Source organism: Sus scrofa, chromosome 8 (assembly GCF_054392235.1).
Source record: "Sus scrofa isolate SSC_HxYL_T2T_F1_AM1 chromosome 8, Sscrofa_HxYL_maternal_Yorkshire_Landrace_v2.0, whole genome shotgun sequence".
NCBI classification, from domain to species: Eukaryota; Metazoa; Chordata; class Mammalia; order Artiodactyla; family Suidae; genus Sus; species Sus scrofa.
In genome coordinates this window covers 136,855,319-136,880,835 of record NC_139390.1, presented here as the reverse complement: position 1 = coordinate 136,880,835, position 25,517 = coordinate 136,855,319, and the positions used below count along the sequence as shown (strand labels likewise).

The window sequence follows — 25,517 nt, the reverse complement described above, 5'->3', positions numbered from 1 at the left end:
GGAGGCAGGACGGGAGCTAGAGTGAGTGTTCGGTGGGAAATGAAAGAGTTGGGGTGACTCTCGGGGCTTGGGATCCACAGAACGGCCGTGCAGAGCCTTCTGCTTTCTTATGTTAAATGTACTGTTTGGGGGGACATTTGGGGGCAACTCAGAAAGGAGACATCTGAGGATGCAGGTTGAATCCCTTTTGCCACACTCACTGCTGACATTGATTTTATTTTAGTTTAGTTTCCTTAAGAATTTATTACCAAATATTGACCATGAATTTTGTATGTTCTGTGTACTTGCCACCCGGCTGCTCATGTTGTTCCCTGCAAACTGGGATATAGTTTTTACTGGAACAGACAGTGAGCGGAAAGAGACCGGTTCCTGTTAATCCATGGCCAGACTCTTCACATCATCGTTCGCTTTCACGGATTTAAAATCCACCTCATCCTTTTTTCACGAGGAGAGACGAGACAGACGTGTGGGTGTCATGGGCTTTGAAATCGGAAAGACCTGGGCTCCAGTCCTGGCACCAGCACTCAGTAGCTGTGAACCTCGGTCACAGAACAGACTTTTTCTCAGCTGGGACTTACTGTTGAGCCGTCGCCAGGATTGGAGGTCACCCCAGGCGCATCCCTCTGCCCTCCGGCTCCTATCATCCTTCTCTGTTACCTCCCTGAGATGCTTTGCTGCCTAGTTTCCTATTGACTTGAAAAGACATTAAAAAAAGATGATGGGCTCAAAGCCACGTCGCAGTGCTCCTGACAGTGTCGGTGCACTTGGACCTGCTCCGGGCACCATCCTGCGTTTGCCACTTCTCTGCCCTCTGCCCTTGGCTCATTCAGAGCTGATAACGTTGCTGAAGACGCCGAAAGACCTTAAGGAGTTGCTATGAGAGGATCAGAGAGAAAAGATGCTTTTACCCTCAGAACACGCCAAATGTTTCCTCAGTGTGTTTTACTATTTTAACACGTGGGTTGAGGTTCTGTCAAGATCTGCAAAATATAGCGTCGAGTCTTGACAGAATGAATCCGAAGAGATGGTGCGGGCACATGTGCCCTGCAGCCTGGGTGTTCCCGGCGGGGGCAGGGGGGTGCTCAGTGCCAGGTGTGCAGGAAGCACTCCCAGTCGAGCTGGGGAGTAGATTCTTAAAGAGGGATTCCGTTTTCACTTCAGCACATCCCTGGTGTGAATGGGAGGAGCTTGGTTTTCTGGCCAGAAGACATAGAGGAAGCTGGATTCGTGACAAGCCCTGGTTTAATTCTCCGCAAATCTTTGCATCGCTAAATGGTACCTCTTGTTTTGGGGCCGCAAGGTGGGTCGTGGTGTCAGCGTGGTTCCATGTCTATCTGGTGGCTGGCACGTGATGGGGCAGGAATTGGTTTACCCAGAGCCGGACCCGACAGGCGGTAAATGGTAACTGGAATCTAGACTTGCCGCTTGGACACCACTCCGCTGCGGTAAACCACGTCAAGCAGGATCCATCGACGGATTTTGAGCCAAGTGTCCCGTCAGGCCTTGGAGAAACTTCCTACTGTCGCGTAAGGCTGTGTCCTGCCCTCCGTCGGAGGTCAGGAGTTGGGGGACAGGTCTCAGTGCTGGCTGAGGTACCAGCCTGGGCCCCTAGACCCAGAAGAACATAAAAGCTGCCCAAGTCCTAAAAGGGTGTGCGAGGTGGATATTTTGGTCAAAGGAATACGAATCTGATGCACTTGAGCCACTTGGGTAGGAATTTCTTCGTTTTTTCAGCGTGGAGGCAGGACTGTTACTTTGGGGGGGGGGTGGGCAAGGCTGGGTGGGGCGCTGGGGTGGGATGGTGAGTGGAGGTGAAAGGCGGTGGGTGTGGGAATGGAGGAGTAACAGCAGCCTTCAGGAGATGGGCGCCGACTTGAACATGTTTTCAGCGGCTTCATTTTAGAAACACACTTTTTTTTGTTTTCCAGTAGTTTTTTTTTTTTTTTCTTTTTTCTTTTTCATGTCGCACCTGCCACTTATGGAAGGGCCCTGGCTAGAGTCCACTCAGAGCTGGAGCTGCCAGTCTACACCACAGCTACGGCCACGCCAGATCCGAGCTCATGGCAGCACTGGATCCTTAACCCACTAAGCGAGGCCAGGATCCTTAACCCTCTGAGCCACAGTGGAAACTCCTCGAGGGATGTTTATACAGACTCTGTTTAGGTCAGACAGCAGCCAGGGAGTTGCCGCCCCTGACCCCATGCTTGACTTTCACCTGCAGAGGCCCTCGCTTTTGCACTCTTTCAGCGTCTTCTCTTGGTGTTTATATTTATAAACAAGATGCTTGTAATTCTGCTTCTTGATTTCTTTTCAATATTGGACATAATCTGGAGGCGTCCCACTGGGGAAAGGTAGCAGGCCCTTCATATTTTCCACTCACTCTCCCCCCCCTCCGCTTATCTTTCCCCAAATAGTTGATTTTTTAAAATCAGTTGACAATTAAAATTTTAACTGTGTAAATTATACTGATTTGGTTATTAGGACTTTATGTGCCATGATTGCTCTTAACTTCCTGTAAAGCCATTTAGCGTTTCCTGGAGTGAATAATTACTGTTTTTTCGTTTGCATAGTAATCTCTAGTGTCTGAAAAAGCGTAAAACTCCTGACCTGATGAGATGGGATTCCATTTTTCCCCTGGGAGACATCCCTCCCGCTTTGGCTCATCGCTGTCCAGGAAATACTCTTCACCTGTTCCCCATGCGAAATTCCTCTTTCCTGGATCCTGAATCTTGCTTTGTTTTGGAGGCATATTAGGTACCTTAAACTGAGAGGGGCAGCCTGGGAGGTGAAATATTTCTAGAGCCTTCCATCCTTGAAAATTGTCCTCTGTCCTCCCTCTCATGTGGTTCCTGGTTGGCTCGGTAAGGAATTCTCTGTTGGGAGTCATTTTCCTCCCGAACTGTGAACGCAGTGCTCCATCGTCTTCTGATTTTCAGTGTTGCTCCTGGGAAATGCGATGCTGTTCTGATCCCTGCTCTGTTGTATAAAAACTGTTTTCCTTTCCAGAGACTTTGAGAATCTTTTTTGGTGTTCTGAAATTTCAAGTGTAAGTGCTCTGAAGTGGGTTTTTAATCAGTCATTATGCTGAGATTTTAATAGATTCTTTCAACATGTCTTTCACTTATGAGCAATTTTCTTGTTTTTCTTCTTAATTTTCTACTTTTGCATTTTTTCCATTCTTTTTGGAGTTCTTATTCTTCTGTTGTTGGACCTCCTGGAAGAATCCTCTCCTTTCTTTTCTTTCTTTTTTTTTTTTTGTTCTGTTCTTTGTCTTTGCAATTTCTTAGAAAATTTCAATTCTTATTTCCTATCCTGCTTTTGAAGCTTTTTTCCTTTAAATTTATGCTGCCATATTTTGATTTGCCAAGATAATTTTGTTTTCTGAATGTTTTCTGAATATTATTCCTCTGGTAACTTTACATTTTTCTTCTGTTCCCTGTGTGATCTTTTTTTTTTTTTTTTTTCAGAGTTCGTTTCCTTCTGTTTGTTTTGCTCTTTAACGTCTATGTTAAAGTTTCCTCAGATATATGTCGATCCTTGAGTGACCTTCTGTATTTCAAGAGTGGGGGCGGAACTGTGAGCGGAGCTATGTGTGGGCAGGAAGCTGGGCATTTTATTGGGGGACCCGCAAATGTCCATTGCTGTGGGTCTTTTCTTTCTTTGGGGCCGTTTTCTCAGAGAAATCCTTCTGTGCCCTGGCTCTGTGTGTGTGTGTGTGTGTGTGTGTGTGTGTGTGTGTGTGTGTGTAGACTGAATCCTGAAACTGAGGGAGGAAGGTGGATTGGGAAGAAGACTGCAGCATGAGGGGGTCTCGTTATTCCCACGTGGCATTTCACTCAGTCCCACTGCTTTTCGTAGCAGGCCTCATTCCCGCTCACACGCGGGCCTGTCTGGGTCCACGTCTGCAACTAGTAAAAACCTTCAGCTCCTCCTCGGAGAGAAGCACTGGGCACCCGCAGGGCCGCCTGGGACGTGTGCACCCCCATATGGCTGGGGTCTAAGTTGACAGCTTCGAGAACCATGCACCATTTATGATCTCTGTAAATATCCAGACGTAGTGGTTCCCTTTGCAAAACAAGACTGCCTGGGAAGCGGATTTCGTGTAACTCCTGTTGCGGGAATTTACCTTTTCCTCCTTGGGTTTGTTTTTCTTTTTTCCAGAGCAAATTGGAGCATTGGCAGATGAGCACATTGTCCATGTGGCGTGTGGCGAGTCCCACAGCCTGGCCCTCAGTGACCGGGGCCAGCTGTTTTCTTGGGGTGCAGGCAGCGATGGTCAGCTGGGACTCATGACGACCGAGGAGTCGGTGGCGGTGCCCAGGTGAGGATGCCACTTGCTCCGGATAGTATTTCTGCGAGTTTCTCTGTTCAGCCCCTCGTTTCTGGTGCTGCTTTCTCCTTTTCATCGCGGCTTCCTTTGTGTCAGTGCCGTGCCTTCTGCTTTAGAACACTTGTCAGAAATATTGGAGTTATTTATCAAAATGTCCCTCTCCAGTTAAAAAAAGGTGAGTTATTCAGAAACTGTACTTTATTCATTCGAGTCGCCGTGTTGCTCGCAGAGTTCTTGGAACGCAATGAACATTTGGAAAAAAACAAAACAAAACGTCTTTTCACGTGGTGAACGTCTTAAGCTTTAATTTAAAATCGCAAGCCTAAATCATAAGGCTGACCTGTTACTCTAATAATAGGCCAGATTACCAACAGCTAATATACCAAATATACAGGAGTTCTTTCACACAAAAAGTACTCATTCTAATTCTTAAATGATTTGGCTGAGTATCTAACAGCTGCTTCGCCACGAAGAAAATGTCTACAATGTTGAAGGTACTCTCAGGGATTTTTTGGAGGTGGCATCTGTGATTGGGAAGGTTGTGACAAGGGTGACGGCCACTGACAGAGGGAGAACTGGGGGGGAGTTTGAGTGGGAAACTGGCCAGGAGAAAGGGCTGTTGCTCTCCCGGGGTCAGAAACATTGGTCCCCAAGGCATTGTTACCTTTTCTGATCGAAAACCACCGTGGGTTCTACCCGCTGTTGATCTGTGCAGCAGTCTGGACAAAAGTCCAGGGCATTCCTCAGAGTGAAAAAGAAGCCAGTCCCCGGAGTGCCTGTTGTGGCGCAGTGGTTAATGAATCTAAGAACCATGAGGTTGCAGGTTTGATCCCTGGCCTCGCTCAACGGGTTAAGGATCCGGTGTTGCCGTGAGCTGTGGTGTAGGTTGCGGACGCGGCTCGGATCCTGTGCTGCTGTGGCTGTGGTGTAGGCCAGTGGCTACAGCTCCGATTCGACCCCTAGCCTGGGAACCTTCACATGTCGTGGGAGCTGCCCTAGAAAAGGCAAAAAGACCAAAAAAAAAAAAAAAAAAAAAGAAGCCAGTCCCCAAAGGCTGTCTGTCTACTGTATGGTTCCATTTATATAACGTTCTGGAAGCGACAGCCTTTCAGATATGAAGGGTGGGTTGGTGGTTGCCAGGGGCTCCGGGGCGGGGAGGGAGGGCAGGTTGTCGGAGTAGAGCGCCCGGAATCTGGCCGCTGTGGCTCCGTTGCTGAGGATCTTGACTCAGGTGGATACGTGACGCTGCACACGTGGTAGAAAGACTATACATGCAGATGAATCCGCGTGAGACTGGGGAAGTACACCATCGGTAGGTTGTATCAGTGTCGGCATCCTTGTTAGGATATTATGCTGTAGTTTTGCAGAACGCCACGACTGGGGGCAGCTGGCCCAAGTGTACAAGGGAGCTCTGTATTATTTCTTACAACAGTATGCGACTCTGCAGTTATCTCAATAAAAAATTGTCGGGTTCCATTTGGTATTAAATGCATATGTGACTGTTTTATAAACTTTTTTATATCTGAGAAAATAAGCCCTTCGCAAAAGCCACGTGCACCCATCACTCTGAATAACCCCCCCCCCCCCCCCCGTTGGATGTCTGTCTTCTAAAGTGCCCCTCTTCCAAGAGCCGGCCCGCCTGACTCCTTTCTTCCCCTGCATACACTTAATAAAGAGGAACAGAGCAGCTCGTGAATTTTTTTTTTCTTTTTTAGGGCCGCTCCTGCAGCATATGGAATTTCCCAGGCTAGGAGTCGAATTAGAGCTGTAGCTGCAGGCCTACCCTACAGCCACAGCAGCACCGGATCCTTAACCCACCAAGCAAGGCCAGGGATCGAATCCGAATCTTCATGGACAATAGTCGGGGTTTGTTAACCACCAAGCCACCACGGGAACTCCCTTGTGAATTGTTCAAATAGGGAGCAGGAGACAGCCCCAGGCTGTCCAGCTCCAGGAAGTGCCACGCATGCTTTTTTTTTCATTTACTTCTCACCACCTCCTGTGCATAGGTACTGTTCTTATCTCTGTTTTTCACCTGAGTGAAATCTCGCAGGAGTGGGATTTAAAAGTTATCGTAACAATCTACCTCTTTACCATCCCAGGGAATCAGAGTTTTGGAGGCAGTGAGTGTGCCCTTCCTAATTTTTAAAAATAAACATAACAGGAGTTCCCATCATGGCTCAGCAGAAACGAATCTGACTCCTATCCATGAGGACGCAGGTTCGACCTCTGGCCTCACTCAGTGGATTAAGGATCTGGTGTTGCCGTGAGCTGTGGTGTAGGTCACAGATATGGCTTGGATCTGGTGTTGCTGTGGCTGTGGTGTAGGCCAGTGGCTACAGCTCTGATTGAGCCTCTAACCTGGGAATGTCCATATGCCTCGGGTGTAGCCCTAAAAAAAATAATAATAGTAATAAAAAAAAGAAAAAGCCCCCATAAAATTTACCATCTTAACTGTTTTTAAATGTACAGTTCAGCAGTGTTAAATATACTTACACTGTTGTGTCACCCATCTCTAGAACTTTTTTATCTTGCAGAAATTTAACTTACATATTCATTAAAGATGGGCCCCCATTTCTCTCTCCCAGCCGCTGGCAAACACCATTAGACTTTTCAAGTTGTATGACCTCGACGAGCTTAGATAATCTCACATATATGGAATCATAGGGTCTTTGTCTTTTTGTTGTTGGCTTATTCCACTTGGCATAATGTCCAGGGTTCATCCCTGCTGTAGCATATGTCAGGATTTCTGCTCTTGAAGGGGGTGGATACCCCACCGCACACATCCTTCAGATGCAGGCACCACGTTCGGTTTTTCTAGTCACCAGTGGAGGGACACTTGGGTTGCTGCCACCTGTTGGCCATTGTGAATGATGTCGCTATGAATGTGGGTGTGCAGATGGCTCTTTGGGACCCTGCTTTCAGTTCTTTTGGATAAATACCCAGAAGTGGGCTTGCTGCATCGTGGCATTGCCCGCGTTGGAAAGCCACGAGACACCGTGTTCTTTGCAGTCTCTCCTCTGTAGCTTATTCCTTTTGTCCTTGAATTGGAGATGACCGGGCGGAAAGTAGCAGAAGGTTGTGGTAATGGGTTTAAGGGCGATATCTATTTATTTCCTTTTAGGGCCGCAGCTGTGGCATATGGAGGTTCCCAGGCTAGGGGTCTAATTGGAGCTGCAGCCTACCCCGCAGCCACAGCCACAGCAATGTGGGATCCGAGCTGCATCTGTGACCTACACCAGAGCTCAATGCAGCGTGGGATCCTTAACTCACAGAGTGCAGCCAGGGATCAAACCCACAACCTCATGGATTCATGTTGGGTTCATTACTACTAAGCCACGATGGAAACTCCTGCAGTTTTTCTTTTTTTTTTTTTTTAAATACTAACTACCTCAGAGGCAGGAGGTTAGTGAAAGACATAGTAGAAATGTATAAGATTAGGGAGTTCCAGTCATGGCACAGCGGAAATGAATCCGACTAGGAACCATGAGGTTGTGGGTTCGACCCCTGGCCTTGCTCAGTGGGTTAAGGATCTGGTGTTGCCGTGAGCTGTGGTGCGGGTCGCAGACGCAGCTCGGATCCCGTGTTGCCGTGGCGGTGGTGTAGGCTGGCGGCTACAGCTCTGATTCGACCCCTAGCCTGGGAACCTCCATATGCCGCGGGTGCGGCCCTAAAAAGACGAAAAAGAAATATATAAGGTTATATATCTGATTTTAAAAAGTCTTCTGCCAAAGATGTCATTTATTAGAGGTGTTTTGTTTAGTTGTGAATGCCCTTCTTAAGAGGAAAGCCTTTTCTGTTTTAGGTTAATACAGAAGCTGAACCAGCAGACAATATTACAAGTTTCCTGTGGCAACTGGCATTGCTTGGCTCTTGCAGCTGGTAATGTAACAAAATATATGCTAATGTTACAGTCATTCGGGCACCACTCCTCTTTGCATTTTTGTGTGCTGTTCTCTAACTAGATACTGTTAACTAGCTAGTTGGGGTCTGTGCCTTCCTGTGAGACAGTGGCAGTTCTCAGGCAGCTTTCGGTAGCGCATACTTTGCTCAGTGTGTGGCTGAGGCAGGGATCATCATTGCTGCTCCATTTCTTTCTCGGGGGCGGGTGAGCAGGAGGCAGGACTGCGCTGCAGTGTTCTTGAGCAGAAGATTGGTTTTTCTTAGCTTCAGCTCACTCTTGCGTTACATTCCACCATGCAGCTTCCAAATACATAAAAAACAAGGAGTTAGAAAAATGGCATATGGAGGTTCCCAAGCTAAGGGTCGAATCGGAGCTGTAGCCATGACGATACTGCATCCGAGCCTCATCTGCAACCTGCAGCACAACTCACGGCAATGCTGGATCCTTAGCCAGGGATCGAACCCACGTCCTTGTGGACATTCGTCGGGATTCATTGCCTCTGAGCCACAACGAGAACTCCAGCACTAACATGTCCTGCTTGATTCTCTGTGCTGTAGGGCGGGTCGTAGCCGGACCCCATGAAGTTCTGGGTCTCTGATGGTCCCAGTGTGGTCAGAACTAGTTCATCTGGCTTAGTGGATCCAAGCCTGGCAATTGGCCTGTTGAAATCTGAACTGGCTGCAACATTTAATTTTGTCTTTGCATAAATGTTAATAGCCTTGGAGGGGTACTGAGACTCAGTTTCTCTCTCTGATGTCATGGCAAGTGGGAGTTTGGGACTCTTAAGAGCATGCAGTGGGTCTGTTCCCTTGCTCTTGTGTGGGCTGGTGTGGGGGCGTGGGGGGCAACTAACAAACCAGCCTCCTGGGCAGCTGTATTGTTCTGACGAGATTATTTTTGTGGCTGGAACTTGTGTCATTTTTGGTCATACCCGTTGTCCTCTTCTTATTTCAGATGGTCAGTTCTTCACATGGGGCAAGAACAGCCACGGGCAGCTGGGCCTGGGGAAGGAGTTCCCCTCCCAAGCCAGCCCGCAGAGAGTGAGGTCCCTGGAGGGCATCCCGCTGGCGCAGGTGGCTGCAGGAGGGGCCCACAGCTTTGCCCTGTCTCTCTCAGGAGCCGTTTTTGGCTGGGGGATGAATAACGCAGGGCAGCTGGGGCTCAGTGACGAGGAAGGTACGTAACTTTTGGCTTCATTGATTAACTCTGGGCTTCTTTCTTTTTCTTTCTTTTTTTTTTTTGTCTTTTTGCCTTTTCTAGGGCCACTCCCGCAGCATATGGAGGTTCCCAGGCTAGGGGTTGAATCAGAGCTACAGCTGCTGGCCTACACCACAGCCACAGCAGCACAGGATCCGAGCCGCATCTGCGATCTACACCACAGCTCATGGCAACGCCGGATGCTAATCCACTGAACAAGGCCAGGGATCGAACCCGCAACCTCATGGTTCCCAGTCGGATTCGTTAAACACTGAGCCACGACGGGAACTCCGACTCTGAGCTTCTAGAAGGTCTTCTGTGCGCTGGCCCCGTGTTGGGCACACAGGGCACAGCAGGGACCCAGACAGACAGCACGCTTGGCTAAGAGGAGTTTGCATGCTCGTGGGCAGAAGCAACCAACCAAGCGGTAAGGATACCGAACGCCAGGGGATTTAAGGGGAAAGGTTCCTGTTTCTCGTGAGGTGAGAAGATGTTCGAGCTGAGCCCTGTGGGACGTCAGGTAGGAGAGGAGATGTGTAGATAAGCCGGGTGAAGAAGGTTCTGGTCAAAGGGAACAGGGCGGGCCGAGGCTCTGACGCGGGAGGGTGCATGGGGTGCTCAGCGGTGGGATGAGCAGGGGGCGCGTAGCAGAGCTGGACTCAGAGAGGTCGGGAGGCCCCGTTCTGAGGGGCCCCGGAGGGGCAAGGATTCGGGCTTCTCTCAGGGAGAGGGGCGGACCCCGAGGGTGTTGAGGCGAGGCGTGAACTGATCGGACTTGGGCTGCAGTGGGTCCCAGCGGAAGCCCGAAGGCCAGTTTGGGGGCAGTGGGAATAAAGATGGATTTTAAATACATTTTGAAGGTGGGGCCGATTGGTTTTGCTCGTTGTTGGATGCGTAGTTTGAAATAAAGAGAGGAACAGCTGGAAAGATGACGTTGGATTTATGAAAGGAGGAAAACTGGGGGGGGGGCAGAGTTGGGGAGTTTGGGGAACCCATAAGTTAGCCTTTAAATATATTAAAAATGAGTTGCCTGTGAGACACCCACGTGGAGGTTCAGGCAAGGAGCTGCAAACATGAGTCAGGAATCCAGGGGGCCCCGAACTCGGGCAGACGCAGCTGCGTATGTTTCATCTCACAGGCAAATGGTAGTGAGATTCTGATATTACTCTCATTCCAGACCGAGAGTCTCCCTGCCATGTGAAGCTCCTCCGAGCACAAAAAGTCGTCTATATCAGCTGTGGAGAAGAACATACAGCCGTTCTCACAAAAGTAAGGGACTCGGACTGTTCTGGGTTGTGCTCTGGGGCTGGGTGATTATCATTGCTCAGTTATTTTTGAGAGCGTCTTTTATTTATTTATTTAAGTTTAATTTTAATTAATTTATTTTTGCTATTTTAGGGCCACACCCTTGGCATATGGAGGTTCCCAGGTTAGGGATCAAATCAGAGCTGCAGCAGCCAGCCTCTGCCACAGCCACTGCAACTCGGGATCCGAGCCTAGTGTGCAACCCACACCACAGCTCCTGGCAATGCCAGGTCACTGACCCACTGTGTGAGGCCAGGGATCAAACCCACATCCTCATGGATCCTGGTCAGGTTTGTGTTAGCCGCTGAGCGACGAAGGCAACTCCCGAGAGGGTCTTTTAGAGCAGTGTTGAAAAATAGCTCAATATATATAACCTTAAAATGTATACAGTGGTAGTCTGTGTTCCTTTAAAACAAGCCATTTAAATATATGTAAAAAGAGAAAGAGCAGCGTAATTAATGTTTTTCAGTTGTCACCCTGTTTCTTTTGCTTCCAAATGAAGCACATCTGGAGAGAATGAAAAGGTATTTTCATGTCAGACAAATGCAGTTATAGATGCACTTTAATAAAATGCATTTGTACAAGTACAGCTGTAGAAAAGTCTTACTTATCAAGGAATCTGGAGCATTCGATTTCTTATAGATGCAGGATCATGCAAAATCATCTCATTTCACCTGCCTTTATCTCCTTCTTTTGTTTTCTTTCTTGTTAATACATCGTTGTACTTTTATTAAACAACTTTCAGAATTTATAGATGACACCTCTGCCCTTGAGAGTGATGTCTTTGGTAAAGATGTGGTCTTAAGTTCGTTTTTATTATTTTTCTATTTAATGAACCTTCCAAAGAAACGGTTGGCCTAAGTATCGAGTGAGCGTCGTGTTTGTATACAGACCCTTGTGATAGGAACTTTGTATACAGAGCTTAGAGGGTGTCCCCAGGCTCAGAGCTGCAGTGCACTCATGTGGCGTTTGTTCCTTGCTAGAGTGGAGGTGTGTTTACCTTTGGTGCTGGTTCCTGCGGGCAACTTGGCCATGATTCCATGAACGATGAGGTGAATCCGAGAAGAGTTCTGGAGCTGATGGGCAGTGAAGTCACTCAGATTGCTTGTGGCAGGTGAGTGCCCCTCATGCTTGCATCTCTTAAGACCCAGAAATGGGTCTTGTTGTTGTCGTGCTGGAGAATGCCATTGAACGTAACCACCATCATTTTAAGAAATGTTACCTGCATGTACACCTACGGTGAAAGTGGAGAGATTCAGATCTGAGCAAGGCGTGGCAAGGGAGAGTGTCAGAGAAGCAGAGCAACACGGAGCAGTGTGCTTCTTTGGGGATAAAGCGTAGCAGGACGTTCCCATTGTGGCTTAGTGCTAACAAGCCTGACTAATATCCATGAGGATGTGGGTTCAATCCCTGGCCTCGCTCAGTGGGTTGAGGATCAGGAGTTTCTGGTAGCTGTGGTGTAGGTCACAGACGTGGCTCGGATCCCGCATGGCTGTGGCTCTGGCGTAGGCTGGCAGCTGTAGCTCTGATGAGACCCCAAGCCAGGGAACTTCCATTTGCCGCAGGTGCAGCCCTAAAAAGCAAAGAGGATTAGTGTGATGTGGGCGAGACATGAAGACAGGAAAGTGAGGAGTTCCCATCGTGGCGCAGTGGTTAAGGAGTCCGACTAGGAACCATGAGGTGGTGGGTTCCATCCCTGGCCTCGCTCCGTGGGTTAAGGGTCCGGCGTTGCCATGAGCTGTGGTGTAGGTCGCAGACTCGGCTCGGATCCCGAGTTGCTGTGGCTGTGATGTAGGCTGGTGGCTACAGCTCTGATTCGAGAACCTCCCTATGCCGCGAGTGCGGCCCTAGAAAAGGCAAAAAGACAAAAAAAAAAAAAAAAAAGGAACGTGAGAGAGTTTCTTGGACGTTTTCCTGGTCCGCCCTGCCTCTTCCTACCCATCCAAGGGCAGCAGGCCCTTCACCCTTTCCGGGTCTTGCCGTCCTCCCTGTGACCTAGGTTCTCGGCGAAGGAGGGTGTCAGGAAGGGCCAGCACGACAAACACAGGCACGTGTCAACCCGAGAGGGTGGGTTTCTCGCGGTGCCCCCTAGGAACTGCCGCTCGCACGTGGAAGTTCGCAGTCAGCATCGGGACGTGTGTTCATTCAGATCAGGAGAAACAGTGCTGGTGAGCTCATCCCCATTGCTTCCCCAGACAACACACTCTAGCCTTCGTGCCTTCTTCTGGACTCATCTATGCATTCGGCTGTGGAGCAAGAGGTCAACTGGGAACTGGACACACTTGTAACGTGAAGTGCCCATCTCCTGTGAAGGGTTACTGGGCTGCCCACAGTGGCCAGCTTTCAGCCAGAGCTGGTAAGGGTGCTTTCCGTTGGAATTTAATGGTGTTTTAACTGCTGAACACAGTTGTTTGTAGAGCATGTGTTTACTCTTTACCTTGAGGTCTTTTGGAGGGAATGAGTAGGAGGCGTTGAACGTCCATCAACAAGCATTTGAGCCCTTCCTGTGCACGTGGCTCTCTGGTTGAGATTCTGGAGGACAAGGCAAAAATTGGCCCTAGGATCTTGACGATGCTGAATACATGTTATTCGTTACTGTTGCTGATAATGGAAGGTCATGTTTATTGGACGCTTAGCCAAGGTCCATGACTGGGCTCAGCCCTGAATACCACCTTGAGAACAATGGGTATTATGCCCATGTTGGAGATGAGGAAACGGAGTCTTAAGGACGTTAAGTAACTTGCCCAAGACACTGTAGATGATGGGGGCAGGTTTAAACCCAGGTCTGCCTCATTCTAAAGTCTGTGCTCTTTTTTTTCATTTTTAAGATTTTTATGCGGTTTTTAACACTTGCACTCCGTTGGCTCTATTCCCTGTGCTGTGCGTTACATCCCTGTGGCCTGTCTTACACCCAATGGCTTGTACCTCCCACTCTGCACCCTCTGTCCCCTCTTCCTGCCCCGCCCCTTCTGGAAACCACTAGTTTGTTCTCTGTATCTGTGGGTCTTCACGCCTGTGCTTTTAGTGTGTCACCTTCCCTTTGTGATTGTGATTTTGGTCGTAACATGATCTCTTTTCATGCCTTTTTTTTTTTTCTTTTTCAAACATAGCTAAATAGCACAGTGTTCATTTCATTGGAAATCAGAATAAGGCCCTCATTCAGTAAGAGTGACTTGAAATAACAAATCCCGAAGCTTAAATGGAGCTGGAGAGTCATTAAAAACAAGTGGGATTTAATAAAGTGTTGATTTTGAAGACCGTGAATGACACACATGACTTGATCAGAGTTTTAGTTTAACAGTCATAAGCTCCCTCCTGGGTTGTAAGAAACTTAAGTCTAGGGACTGAGTCTGGTGCTCCTGGTGAACCTGGCATATAGCACAGGGCCTGGCACAACGTCCCACTCAGTAAATATTTATGGAATGAATATATAAGCCTCTAAAAGCATAGTGGAATTTGAACTATAAAATAAACAAGATTCTGTTTTGGTGAGGTTCTCCAAAGTGGAAGAATGGCTTGCTAGCCTCGTATCATTTGTGGGTTTCTTTTGCTCTAAGGCATTGTGCTCATGTTGGGAATGCATGTATTTCAGAAGTACACCACTTTTAAAAACTCAACTATTTTATAGGTTAGTTTGAAGCGGCCGCATTCTTCAGTTTAATGATAGCATAACGTCTGTGATCTTACATTTGCGCTTGGATGTTTGCCAATATGACTTTATAACATACGTGGGTAAATTTGCATTTCCTCCGTAAATGCTGTGGGTTTAGGAACCCTCATGGGAAGGTGGGAGCACGGAGGAAGGCCTCAGGGAGTATTCGGGTTAGAGGACATTTGAGCTGTGTTAAGGAAGATTTGGGGTTCGCCAGGAGGAGGGCTGTGAGGGAGAGGGCGGTGGTGAGTTCCCCCCCTGGGGTCACCCAGCTCCAGGAGCGCTTTTCCACCTGTGCTACAGGAGGCGCCACTGGCGTAGTGTGTGCCGCGGTGGTAGCAGGAAAGGGCACGGTCCCCCCGTGGATTAGACATAAGAGCGTCGCAGTGGTGCACCTGTCACCACGGGCACAGTGTGCTGGGGGACAAAGGGAGTGGTCACGGAAGTGCCCTGCGGCGGCTTCGTCCCGAAGGGGCTGCGGTCCACCCCTCGGAGGGCAAATGATTTCGCAGCGTAGGTGATGGTTCATAGTCGTGGCTGCTTCACGTTTCAGGTCAGCGGCATGACAGTTCGAATGAAAAATACAGAAAGGAGGTCCGGACTGGTGGGCGGTTGGGGGGAGGGAGGGCGGGGTGGAGAGGAAGATACCGGTTTCTATATTTAATGCAATTGAGGTAGAAACGGTCGAGGGAAGAGAGCTAGGATAGAAAGTTCCGTACGTCTCTGACGTAATTAAAATGGATAGGAAGCCGCTCTGAAGCGTTGTTTTGGAATTTTAGAAAAGGCGAACAAGGCAAAACTTTTAATGGTTGAAACATATACTCTTGAAACTCTTTTTTGACAGATCGCTTCAAATATCATATTGTTAAGCAGATCTTCTCTGGAGGAGACCAAACTTTTGTACTTTGCTCCAAATATGAGGTACGGTTTTCTTTTGATTGTTATCGGGGCAGGTGGAATGATGGGGAACCAGTAGCTCTTGGCATCAACAGTTACCTGAGAGCAGCATCACTCTTTGTGTTTCTACCGATTTCATCTTCTTAAAATAAGCAGGCTCAACCTTGACGTAATCTCCTTTTTGCTCCCTTGAAGTGCCAGTAGTTTTCTTGTTTTTTTTTTTTGTCTTTTCGTCTTTTTGCCTTTTCTAGGGCTGCTTCCACAGCATATGGAGGTTCCCAGGCTAGGGGTCCAATCGGAGCTGTAGCCACCAGCCAGAGCCAGAGCCACAGCAACGCAGGATCCGAGCCGCGTCTGCGACCTACACCACAGCTCACGGCAACACCGGATCCTTAACCCACTGAGCAAGGCCAGGGATCGAACCCGCAACCTCATGGTTCCTAGTCGGATTCCTTGTTAACCACTGTGCCACGACGGGAGCTCCATTCTTGGTATTGTAATCCCAGAGTTCCAATAACGTAAAAGTATTTATTTATAATGGATTTGTCCCCAGAGAGATTTCAGGAGGCCTTAGAGAGTTGATGCTTTGCTTTGGGATTATTTGACTTTCCATTCTTGCCTTCCCTGTGAAGGAGCCACAAACTGGAGGAATTTGAGAACTTGCCGGACTCATTTGATGTGATTGAGGACATACTGAATGTAAGAGATGCCGCAGTATTCCCACATCCTTAGTCTTTATCATCCGCTCGTGGCGCCCCACCAGGATCCCCTCAGGCAGTCTCCTGCGTCACTGTGGTGGGCAAGCCGGGAAGAATGTGCCCGGATCTTTCGGGGTTGGAGGTCAGCGTGCATGTGGGCCAGGTGTCTACGGCAGAGCTTTCCCTCCTTCCCCTCTTCCGGGACGGGGGAGTCTGTCTGAAATCAGCACCACAGTTTGGGTTTCTGCCTTCCAGCCCCGCCCCTGCTCATGTGTCCTCTCCTCTCCCTCCCCCCTGATTCAACAAGCCCCGAGGGAGGACCGACCATCTGTTGTGCGAGCATCCTGTCCCCCCCTGGAGGAGCAGGGAGGGCCGCAGGCGATGACGGGGGAAGCGGAAGAGACTGGGGAGAAATGCGGGTCTGGGGACAAGGAGCCCTTTCTGTGCTGGAAGCGCTCCCCGTTCCTCTGATACTTTGCCATCTTTTAACACGCAGTGTTTGTGTCTTCTGGTGTCCAGTCATATTCTGTGATTTGGGTACAAGAGGTTGTGGTGCAGCCTGAGGCTGCGGGTTGCACAGCTGAAACTGACAAGTAGATATTTTCCAGGTCAGGTTCCTGGAGAAGGTTCTGTGGAGTTGAGCCATCTGGGCTGATTTGGAACTGTTGCCTTAGACCTATTTTAGGCCCAGCTTCCGTGCTTCACAGAGAAACCTGGAGAAAACTGAGACAATTCTTTGTTTCTTCAAGATGCCACTGAAGTGGAAATATGAAAAGCATGGAATCTCTGCAGGATAATAACCTCAGGTCCACAAGTAATAGAGTTTGAAGTATTCATTTCCCTAAGAAATTGGCTTGACTGACCAACTTTCATTTTTCTGTAAAATTCAACACAAACCTTAGTTTCATTCCTTTTGTAAATAATGGTATCTGAGGTATATAGTTGGATTTGAAATTTATTGTAGTTAACACTGTTGGGACTGGCATACAGAACATTCCTGAGAAGGTAGTGAAAGTAGCATATTGCTGGAGAAATAGGGCAGATTAAAGTTGAAACAACTGGGAGTTCCCGCCGTGGCTCAGTGGTTAAGGAATCCGACTAGGAACCATGAGGTTGCGGGTTCGATCCCTGGTCTCGCTCAGTGGGTTAAGGATCTGGCGTTGCCGTAAGCTGTGGTGTAGGTTGAAGACTTGGCTCAGGTCTGGCGTTGCTGTGGTTGTGGTGTAGGCTGGCAGCTACAGCTCCGATGGGACCCCTAGCCTGGGAACCTCCACATGCTGTGGGTGCGGCCCTAGAAAAGACAAAAAAAAAGGTTGAAACAACTGGTAAGAGTGGTATGCTTTACACATATAAACTAACAAAAAAGAAACTAAAAATAGAATTTGACTTAGGAAGGTGTTGCTCTTATAAAAACTGAAACCATACACTTTTACTTAATCTATTAAGTGCTGATATAGAGATGGATCAAGATATGTCTTTATTCTTTTGCCATAACGCTTGAAGAATCCCTTAAAGACCTAAGAAAAAGCACCTGTGCAGTGACAGGCTCCGTTTTTATAAAATGCTGGGTCATTCGTTAGAGCCAGGCCTGAGTGGAAGGAAGGAGGGCGGCAACCGATCAAAACTCCTTTGCTTGTTTGCTTTTAGGTTTGCACAATTCAGTGAGTGCAAAACCTAGCCTCTCCTTTTCCTTTCCTTTCTTTCTTTCCTCCTCTTTTTTTTTTTTTTTTTTTTTTTTTTTTTTTTTTTTTTTTTGGTCTTTTTAGGGCTGCATCTGCAGCATATGGAAGTTCCCAGTCTAGGGGTCTAATCGGAGCTGTAGCGGTCAGCCTACACCACAGCCACAGCAACGCCAGATCGTTAACCCATTGAGTGGAGCCAGGGATCGAACCTGCATCCTCGTGGATACTAATCAGATTTGTTTCTGCCGAGGCAGGACGGGAACTCCTCCTTTTCCTTTCATCTTGTTCCCTGGATAGGATTGAAGAAGGGATATAGTAGGGATTGTGTGTGGGGGGGTGTCTGCCTGCCTGACTCAAAGCCTGCTAGTGACATAATCCCCCTTTTCCTAGAATAGTCGTTCTCACCTTGGTTGCCTGTTGAAGTCACCTGTGTGCTTTATTTTATTTTCTCTCTTTCCAGCTTTGTTGAGATGTAATTGACATATAGCACTGTGTAAATTTAAGGTGTCCAGCAAAATGCTTTGACTTACAGTGACTACCACAGTAAGTTTAGCATCCAGCATCTCATGTAGACACCAAACTGAAGGGAGTTCCTCTTGTGGCTCAGTGGGTTAAGGACCTGATATTGTCTCTCTGAGGATGCGGGTTTGATCCCTGGCCTCACTCAGTGGGTTAAGACTCTGGCCTTCCTGCAAGCTATGGCGTAGGTTGCAGTTGCAGCTCTCATGTGATCTTTGGCCTCGGGAACTTACGTATACTGCAGGCGTGGCTGTAAAAAGAGAGAAAAAGTAGAGAAAAAAAAAAAAGGTTTTTTCCTTGTGATGAGAACTCTTAGGATTTATTCCCTTAACACCTTTCAGGTGTAACATACAGCAGTGTTAATTATATTTATCATGCTGTACCTGACTTCCCTAGTACATATTTAAAAATAACCAAGAAAATTTATTTTGAAACTTATGTTTTTATGTGCAGGTACAAAGGAAAAAAGATGACCATCTGGTTAATGCTTTAATATTACTTTTTTCCTCTTTTCTAATAATAAGTACAGGAAGCATAAAGCACTTTCAGTTTTTTCTCAGTTCTAGGTCAAGAATGGTATTTGGGGAAAATAAGTTGAAAAAGAGCAATTTTAGGAAATTAAAGTGCACGTATAGTTTTATTTTTAAAAATCTCACTGAAAAAAGGACATACGGTACATTGCTGGGCAACATTTGAGATTCTCACGGCCAATTTTACATGTCCTTTTTGTCACCTTTCTTATAAGTTTGTAGCTGTATTCTCTGAGCAAGAAATTAAGAGGCATTAAGTTTTCATAGATGATTTGCAATACAGGTTATATCTGAACTCTGACTTGTGTGGTACATTTTGTTGGAGTTCCATGAACAGTTATGGCAGATAATTAGTAGTTTAAAAGCCTTAGAGTTTCTTGGTGGCCTGGTGGTTAATGATTCAGCATTGTCACTACTGTGGCTTGGGTTTGATCCCTGGCCCAGGAAGTGTCTGGGTGCTGAAGGCGTGGCCAAAAAAATTTTAAAATCCCTTAAAAAAAAATTTTTTTTTTAATGGCCACATTTGCAGCATATGGAAGTTCCCTGGATAGGAGTCAGATTGGAGCTGCTGGCCTCTGCCACAGCCACAGCAGTGTGGGATCTGAGCCATATCTGCAACCTACACCGCAGCTTAAGGCAACGTGGAATCCTTCACCTATTGAACGAGGCCAGGGATCCAACTCACAGCCTCATGAACACTCAGTTGGATTCTTAACCTGCTGAGCCACAGCAGGAACTCCCCCACCAAAAATTCCTATTGTTATGATTCAAAGCAGAGGGGAAAGAAATCTGGAAAAGTTACAATGGTTTGGTTTCTCTGGCAAACAGACTCTGAGCCAGAGACTTACATTCAGAAATTTTTGGAGGGAGCATGCTCCAGAGCAGTATTGCCTAAGGGGTGCAGGAGGCAGGACTGGGCAGGGGGAGAAGCTGAACAGCTGTTCAGTGTAGCAGAGGCCTCAGCCAACCCCAGGGAATGGAGCTCTGACGTTGGGAGGCCAGGGCTCCAGGCCTGGGTACCACACCTCCGCCCACCTATTGCCCAGAGCAGCTCCTGAGGGCAGCACAGCTGGGGCTAGGGCTGGGGGTGCCTCTGTTCTGAAGGGCACGGAGCATCTGGGCAGTGTGCCCCAGCTCCTGTCCGTAAGTGAAAGACAGAGTCGGGCATGTGTGGGGAGAGGGAGAGGAGGAAAGACCCCTGCTCTTGCGTAATTTCTCTTCTACCGTTGTATTTAATCCCCCAGAATTCTTCTCCTGCTGTTGACTTCAGGACAATGAATCAAGCACATTACACCAGTTTAATAAATGATGAAACCATAGCGGTTTGGAGACAAAAACTCGCAGAACACAACAATGCCAATACCATCAAGTACGTGGTTGCTCATTTTCATTTTCTTCCCAAAGTATATTGGAACTTCGTAGCTTCGGGGTTTTCCCCACTTCCATATTAAGAGTGTGAATATAAATGGAATTTTCACCTTTTTTTTTTTTCTTTGTTTTTTAAGGCTGTACCCAAGGCTTATGGAAGTTCCCAGGCTAGGGGTCACATCGGAGCTACAGCTGCTGGCCTGCACCAGAGCCGCAGCCACGTGGGATCCGAACCGCATCTGCAACGTACACCACAGCTCACAGCAACACCCAATCCCCGCCCCAGTGAGCGAGGCCAGGGATTGTACCTGTGTCCTCATGGATGCTGGTCGAATTCGTTTCCACTGTCCCACAAGGGGAACTCCGAATTTTACATTTTCAGAAATCATTTTTGGGCACATATTTATTCAGGGTTTAGTGTTCTTAGCTCCAAGTAACATGATGGGCTGTTTCCGCATTTTCTCACCCAGTGCACAGGCTGACCTGCCTCACTTAGGTCTTAAAAATCCCGACTGGCTGAAGGCCTGACCTGGCCTTTCTGCTTAGAAAGCTCAGTGTAGTTATTGCTTAATCCCAAGAGTTTCTTCCTGTACATATTCCAAAGCATCACAAATCTAAGATGAACTCTTATTTTACCTCGTCTGAGTAATTTCTAGCATTTTCACATTCAAAATCATTAGTTAAAATAGTAGTTCATTGCCAAGTAGAGAAAAAGGTATAGTTAAAGGATTGTAGGGGCTCCCGCTATGGTGCAGTGGGGTTGGTGGCGTCTGTGCAGTCCTAGGAATGCAGGTTCGGTCCCTGGCCTGGTGTAGTGGGTTAAAGATCTGGCATTGCCACAGGTGCACCATAGGTCAAAATTGTGGCTCAGATCTGATCCCTGGATTTTCATATGCAACAGGGTGGCCAAAGAAGAAACAAAAAAAATAACTCCAAAAAAAAAAAAAAAGGATTGAGGACTTTCAGCTAATTTTTGTTTTTATTTTTGTCTTTTTAGGGCCGTTCCCTTGGCATACGTAGGTTCCCAGGCTAGGGGTCAAATCGGAGCTTCAGCCGCCAGCAACATGGGCTCCAAGCCGTGTCTGTGACCTACACCACAGCTCACAGCAATGCTGGATCCTTAACCCACCGAGCGAGGCCAGGGATCAAACCTTCATCCTCGTGGATGCTAGTCAGATTCGTTTCCACTGAGCCATGACGGCAACTCCTATTTTATTCCTAAAATAGTTTTTTTTTTTTTTCTGATAGTTTTACACACTTGGCTTTCCTCACAGTTGCCATTTTTCTGGAGTCTAATTGCTGGCAATCAGAGAATCATGCTCTGTGAACTGGGTGGTGGTCGTTCTAGAAACGTGTATAAAACATCTTGCCTTATGATGGGGGTGGGGGGGGAGCTTTGGCCACACCAGGTAGTGAATTTTTGAGTGCGGGATGACTGGGGATGCCCCAGGGCACCTCCACCGTGGTCCCCAGAGTCACCCTAAGCTTTGGTGGCCCTTTGGGGATTCAGGCTGAGCTTTTGGTGGCCCTTTGGGGATTCAGGCTGGAAGTTGGCAGGGAAGAGGGAGCGGGGGACTGGCTCACCCACCCCACCAACCCCAGGAAGGTGGGGAGAGTGAAATTGCCCTTGCTGCGACCTTGACACTCTAGGAGGTCTCAGTTTTCTTATTTACGTGACAAAGGGCCCTAAGGGCTGATCCCTAAGATCTTCCTGCCCAGATTCTGTGAGTAACCCAAGTTCCTGGGACCCCCTCCACACCCTCTGTTTGTTTTGTTCCTTCTCATTTCCTTCTCCCTCCAGCTTCACTCGGACCCTCAGAAACTAGCTGTTTTTCCCAGACCCTGGGTCAGCTAGGTCATAGGAATACACACTTCATTTTTTTTAGTTTCTTCCTCAGAAGGGCAAAAAAAAGAAAAAAGAAAAGAAAAAAAGAAGGAAATGTTTGTTCAGTGATCCATTCGCAAAGATACTTTGTGTTTTTTCGTTAACAAGAGCTTAGCTTCTCTTTCTGTTGGTTTTATTTTGTGTTGGTGTTTGGGGGTGAGGGGGGTATGTCTTAGATGGTTGCTGGGAGAGGAAAGTTCGAGATCATTATTAGGCCCAAGAATTTTCTTTTGGTAGCTTTGATCCTCTTTTTTTTTTATTTTAACATGACTTATGTCATGAAGCTTAAGTTCTGGTCCATTTTGAGATGCGAACAGTATCTCTCTAAGCAAATGTACCTTTTCCAAGGCTTCACCCAGGTGAGAAAGAGCAGCTGTTAATGAAGTAGATGACTAATCTTTTGCTGATGCTTAATTAACCATTTATTTGTAAGTATTAAAGCCTCCCCTCCCTTTTTCTTTTCTGAGCAGTGGTGTTGTTCAGATATTATCTTCTGCAGCCTGCTGGAATGGAAGTTTTCTCGAGAAAAAGTAAGTGACTTAGAGAGTCTTAAAAAAAATACCCACGTGTGATGCAGATACTTACTCAGCAAAGGCCGGGAGAGACGCCTCTTCTCTTTGATGGGGGCGGGGGGGGGGTTGGCCTTAATTCAGTGGCTAAGCTGATGATGTGTGCAAAAAACTGGATCCAAATGATGATGAGTGAGAGGACGTCAGGAAGGGCAATGCCGATTCATGCCTGGTTGGCAGAGAAGCAGATGACTGAGGAGAGAGACAGTATCTCGAAAGGGTTGGTGCAATTTCAAAAGTAGGATTTGGGGGGGGGGTATTCTAAAGTGTTACCCCCACCACGTGGATGGTGTTTGTTCTTAAATTCTTAGTTCCATAAATCTTCTTGGTTTCTCTGGTTTCCTTTCCCATAGTTTTTTTTTTCCTTTTCTCAGAAAGGGTGAATTTAGGGAAAGCTGCAAGGAGCTTCAGGGACTCGTTGGACTCCGGGCCAGCTCTGCCCACCAGGAGATGACATTTGGTCTGAACCCCCAGGGAGTAAATAGATGTTTCTTTGCTAGGGCTTCTCCCTTCTATAGGAATCTTCTCCCTTCTGCAAGGAACTTGCTGCAGCTGAAGGGTCTTGTCATGGGTTTTGATCTTCGATGGTCCCAGGTCCCTGACCCCATCCTTTTCCTGCCAGTAAACAAGGTGCATGAATTCCCCCAAAGACTGAGCCTTTGGTTCTGGGTGAATCCCATCCTGCCCATTCCCCCTGCCCTAAATTCTGTCCCGAACTGGGTTCAGCCTGAGGTCGCTTCAGACTCTCCCGTTCGGTTGCAGTTAGAGATTGCAAAGTCATTCTCTTGTGTCACCGGGGCAGCCGACGTGAGCTCATCCAGTTCCTTTCAGAGCCAATACTCAGCCTTTTCCTCCAGGGAGAAATACTCTGTCTTGTGCCGATGTTGGTCTTTTAGAGCAGTGGTTCTCAGCGAGGCTGGCTGTGCTTCCCAGGGGACAGGCATTCGGTGACGTTTTTGATTGTTACCGTGGCGGAGAGTGTACTGCTGGCGCTTCGTGGGCAGAGGTCAGGTGTGCTGCTGAGCATCTCACAAACCCACCACCCAGCAAAGAATTAACCTGCCGCCCAGTCAGTAGTCCCAAGGTAGAGAAACGGTGCTCTAGAAGGACAGCTTTTATGAAAGTGGAGAAGGACTCTTGGTCAGATTTGGGAGGTTATCCATCCTGGGTGTCACGGAGTTTATAGATTTGTGAGTAAAACCTCTTATTTTAAAAAAATTTTTTATTATAGTTGATTTATAGTGTTCTGTCAATTTCTGCTGTACAGCAAAGTGACCCAGTCAATCACACACACACACACACACACACACTTTCTCACATTCATTACCCTCCATCATGTTCCATCGCAAGTGATGGGATTTAGGTCCATGTGCTATACAGCAGAATCTCAAAACCTTTTTTTAAAAAAACGGACTTTTGTGCTATTTCAGAAATCCCGCTCCAGCTTTACGCAGACTACTTCATGGGAAACCAGTGAAAACGAAGACCAGTTTAACAAAGCAAAAATACATGAGACAAAGTATTTTGTTTTTTCTTAACAGCATAGCAGAAAGAAGGTACTTATAAGCATAAGGAAGGTTACATCTGGGACATCAGAACTAATTTCTATGTTTCGGGCAAATTTATCTTTAGAGTGATAGCAGCAAAAGATCCACCAAAGAAAGCCCAAGTATTTCTTCTTGATTTGGCTATTTGGGTTCCAGTACATATAATTATGATTTTTTTTTAAATGTTAGAAACGCTGCCTCTGTTTTTATAAGTTATAACATTGCTGTCAGGTATATTAAAACTATCTGAATATGTCTCTTACACATAAGCAGAAGCCTGTTTTGCAAATAGATAATAATTACAACAGATAGTAATTACAACAGATAGTTCTTTTGTAATTACTGGATGTGCTGTGTTCAAGAGTGGGAATTTAAGAGAGACGTTCTCTGAGTCTGTCAAAGGCTAAGACTTTATTTAAGGTTAGAAAAATGATTATTAACTAGGACGCTAAAAACAATAGCTGTGAAATTAGTCCTTGAATGAAAATAATTATATCCCTTGTGTTAACCGAGAGAGAGATTAACTTTGCATTTGTTGTAGTTCTGATTTTTTTAGAGAGATAACTGGCTTTAAACCTGGCATTTGTTGCTAAGTGGGCTGGTTTGCACAGGGGATGTTCGCTGCGCCCAGACACAGCATCTGCGTCTAGGTCCGCATAGCACAGTGACAGAAAGAGGCCACAAAATGCGAGAGGGAAGCAGGGACATAACCCTCTGCTTAGAAGCTTCAAGACAACCCGAAATGGAGGGGATGATCCTTGTACTTTGACTTGAAGGAAAAAAGGCTTGAAGACGTTAAGGTCACCTTGAAGAAGAGATTCCAGGGAGATGTAGCCTGTCAGGCTTCCCCCGAGTTAGTGTCTGTGTGCATCTTGTCTACCAGGTCAAATTTACATCTGATCAGTGTGTGCAAACTGTTGGGTTTGCCTGTTGATACTTCCTATCAGCGTGTTGGCTTGGTTTTTCTTTTATTACACATTTTGGTTTGCTTTGGTTTGTTTAGAATTGATGAGCATTTTAAAACAAGTCCCAAAATCCCTGGGATTGACCTGAACTCAACTCGAGTGTTATTTGAGAAGTTAATGAACTCTCAGCACTCCGTGATTCTGGAACAGGTGAGTTGTTTACATCTACAAAGCGCATGCTTCAAAATGCATTTTTGCATTTTTATGCCCTGATGACATACGTTATATTTGGTTTAAATTTTTCTAAGGAAATGTGACTCCAGAGTGTAAGATCTGCCTGGGGCAGGGATCTTTGTTTTTTCTTTTCCTTTTTTTGGTCTTAGGGCCACATCTGCAGATTTGGAGGTTCCCAGGGTAGGGTCGAATCCGAGCTGTAGCCGATGGCCTACGCCATAGCCACAGCGACACAGGATCCGAGCCATGTCTTTGACCTGCATGTGTAGACACCACAGCTCACGGCAATGCCGGA

At 47.1% G+C, this 25,517-nt stretch overlaps 1 protein-coding gene across 22 annotated transcripts in view; it reads left to right on the top strand.

Annotated features, from left to right (window-relative positions):
- Window positions 1–25,517, top strand: part of HERC3 (HECT and RLD domain containing E3 ubiquitin protein ligase 3) — a 181,203-nt gene that overhangs the window by 101,997 nt on the left and 53,689 nt on the right. For all 22 annotated transcript variants that reach the window (XR_014813393.1, XR_014813394.1, XR_014813395.1 and 19 more), the window contains 10 exons: window positions 4,162–4,321; window positions 8,136–8,212; window positions 9,189–9,410; window positions 10,609–10,700; window positions 11,720–11,850; window positions 12,932–13,092; window positions 15,233–15,309; window positions 19,959–20,083; window positions 22,438–22,497; window positions 25,087–25,198. Coding sequence is in view for 17 of the 22 variants with exons in the window: in XM_084973455.1 (XP_084829581.1) it covers window positions 4,162–4,321; window positions 8,136–8,212; window positions 9,189–9,410; window positions 10,609–10,700; window positions 11,720–11,850; window positions 12,932–13,092; window positions 15,233–15,309; window positions 19,959–20,083; window positions 22,438–22,497; window positions 25,087–25,198 (1,217 nt within the window). In the remaining 5 variants the exon portion in view is untranslated. The remainder of the gene's footprint in view (window positions 1–4,161; window positions 4,322–8,135; window positions 8,213–9,188; window positions 9,411–10,608; window positions 10,701–11,719; window positions 11,851–12,931; window positions 13,093–15,232; window positions 15,310–19,958; window positions 20,084–22,437; window positions 22,498–25,086; window positions 25,199–25,517) is intronic.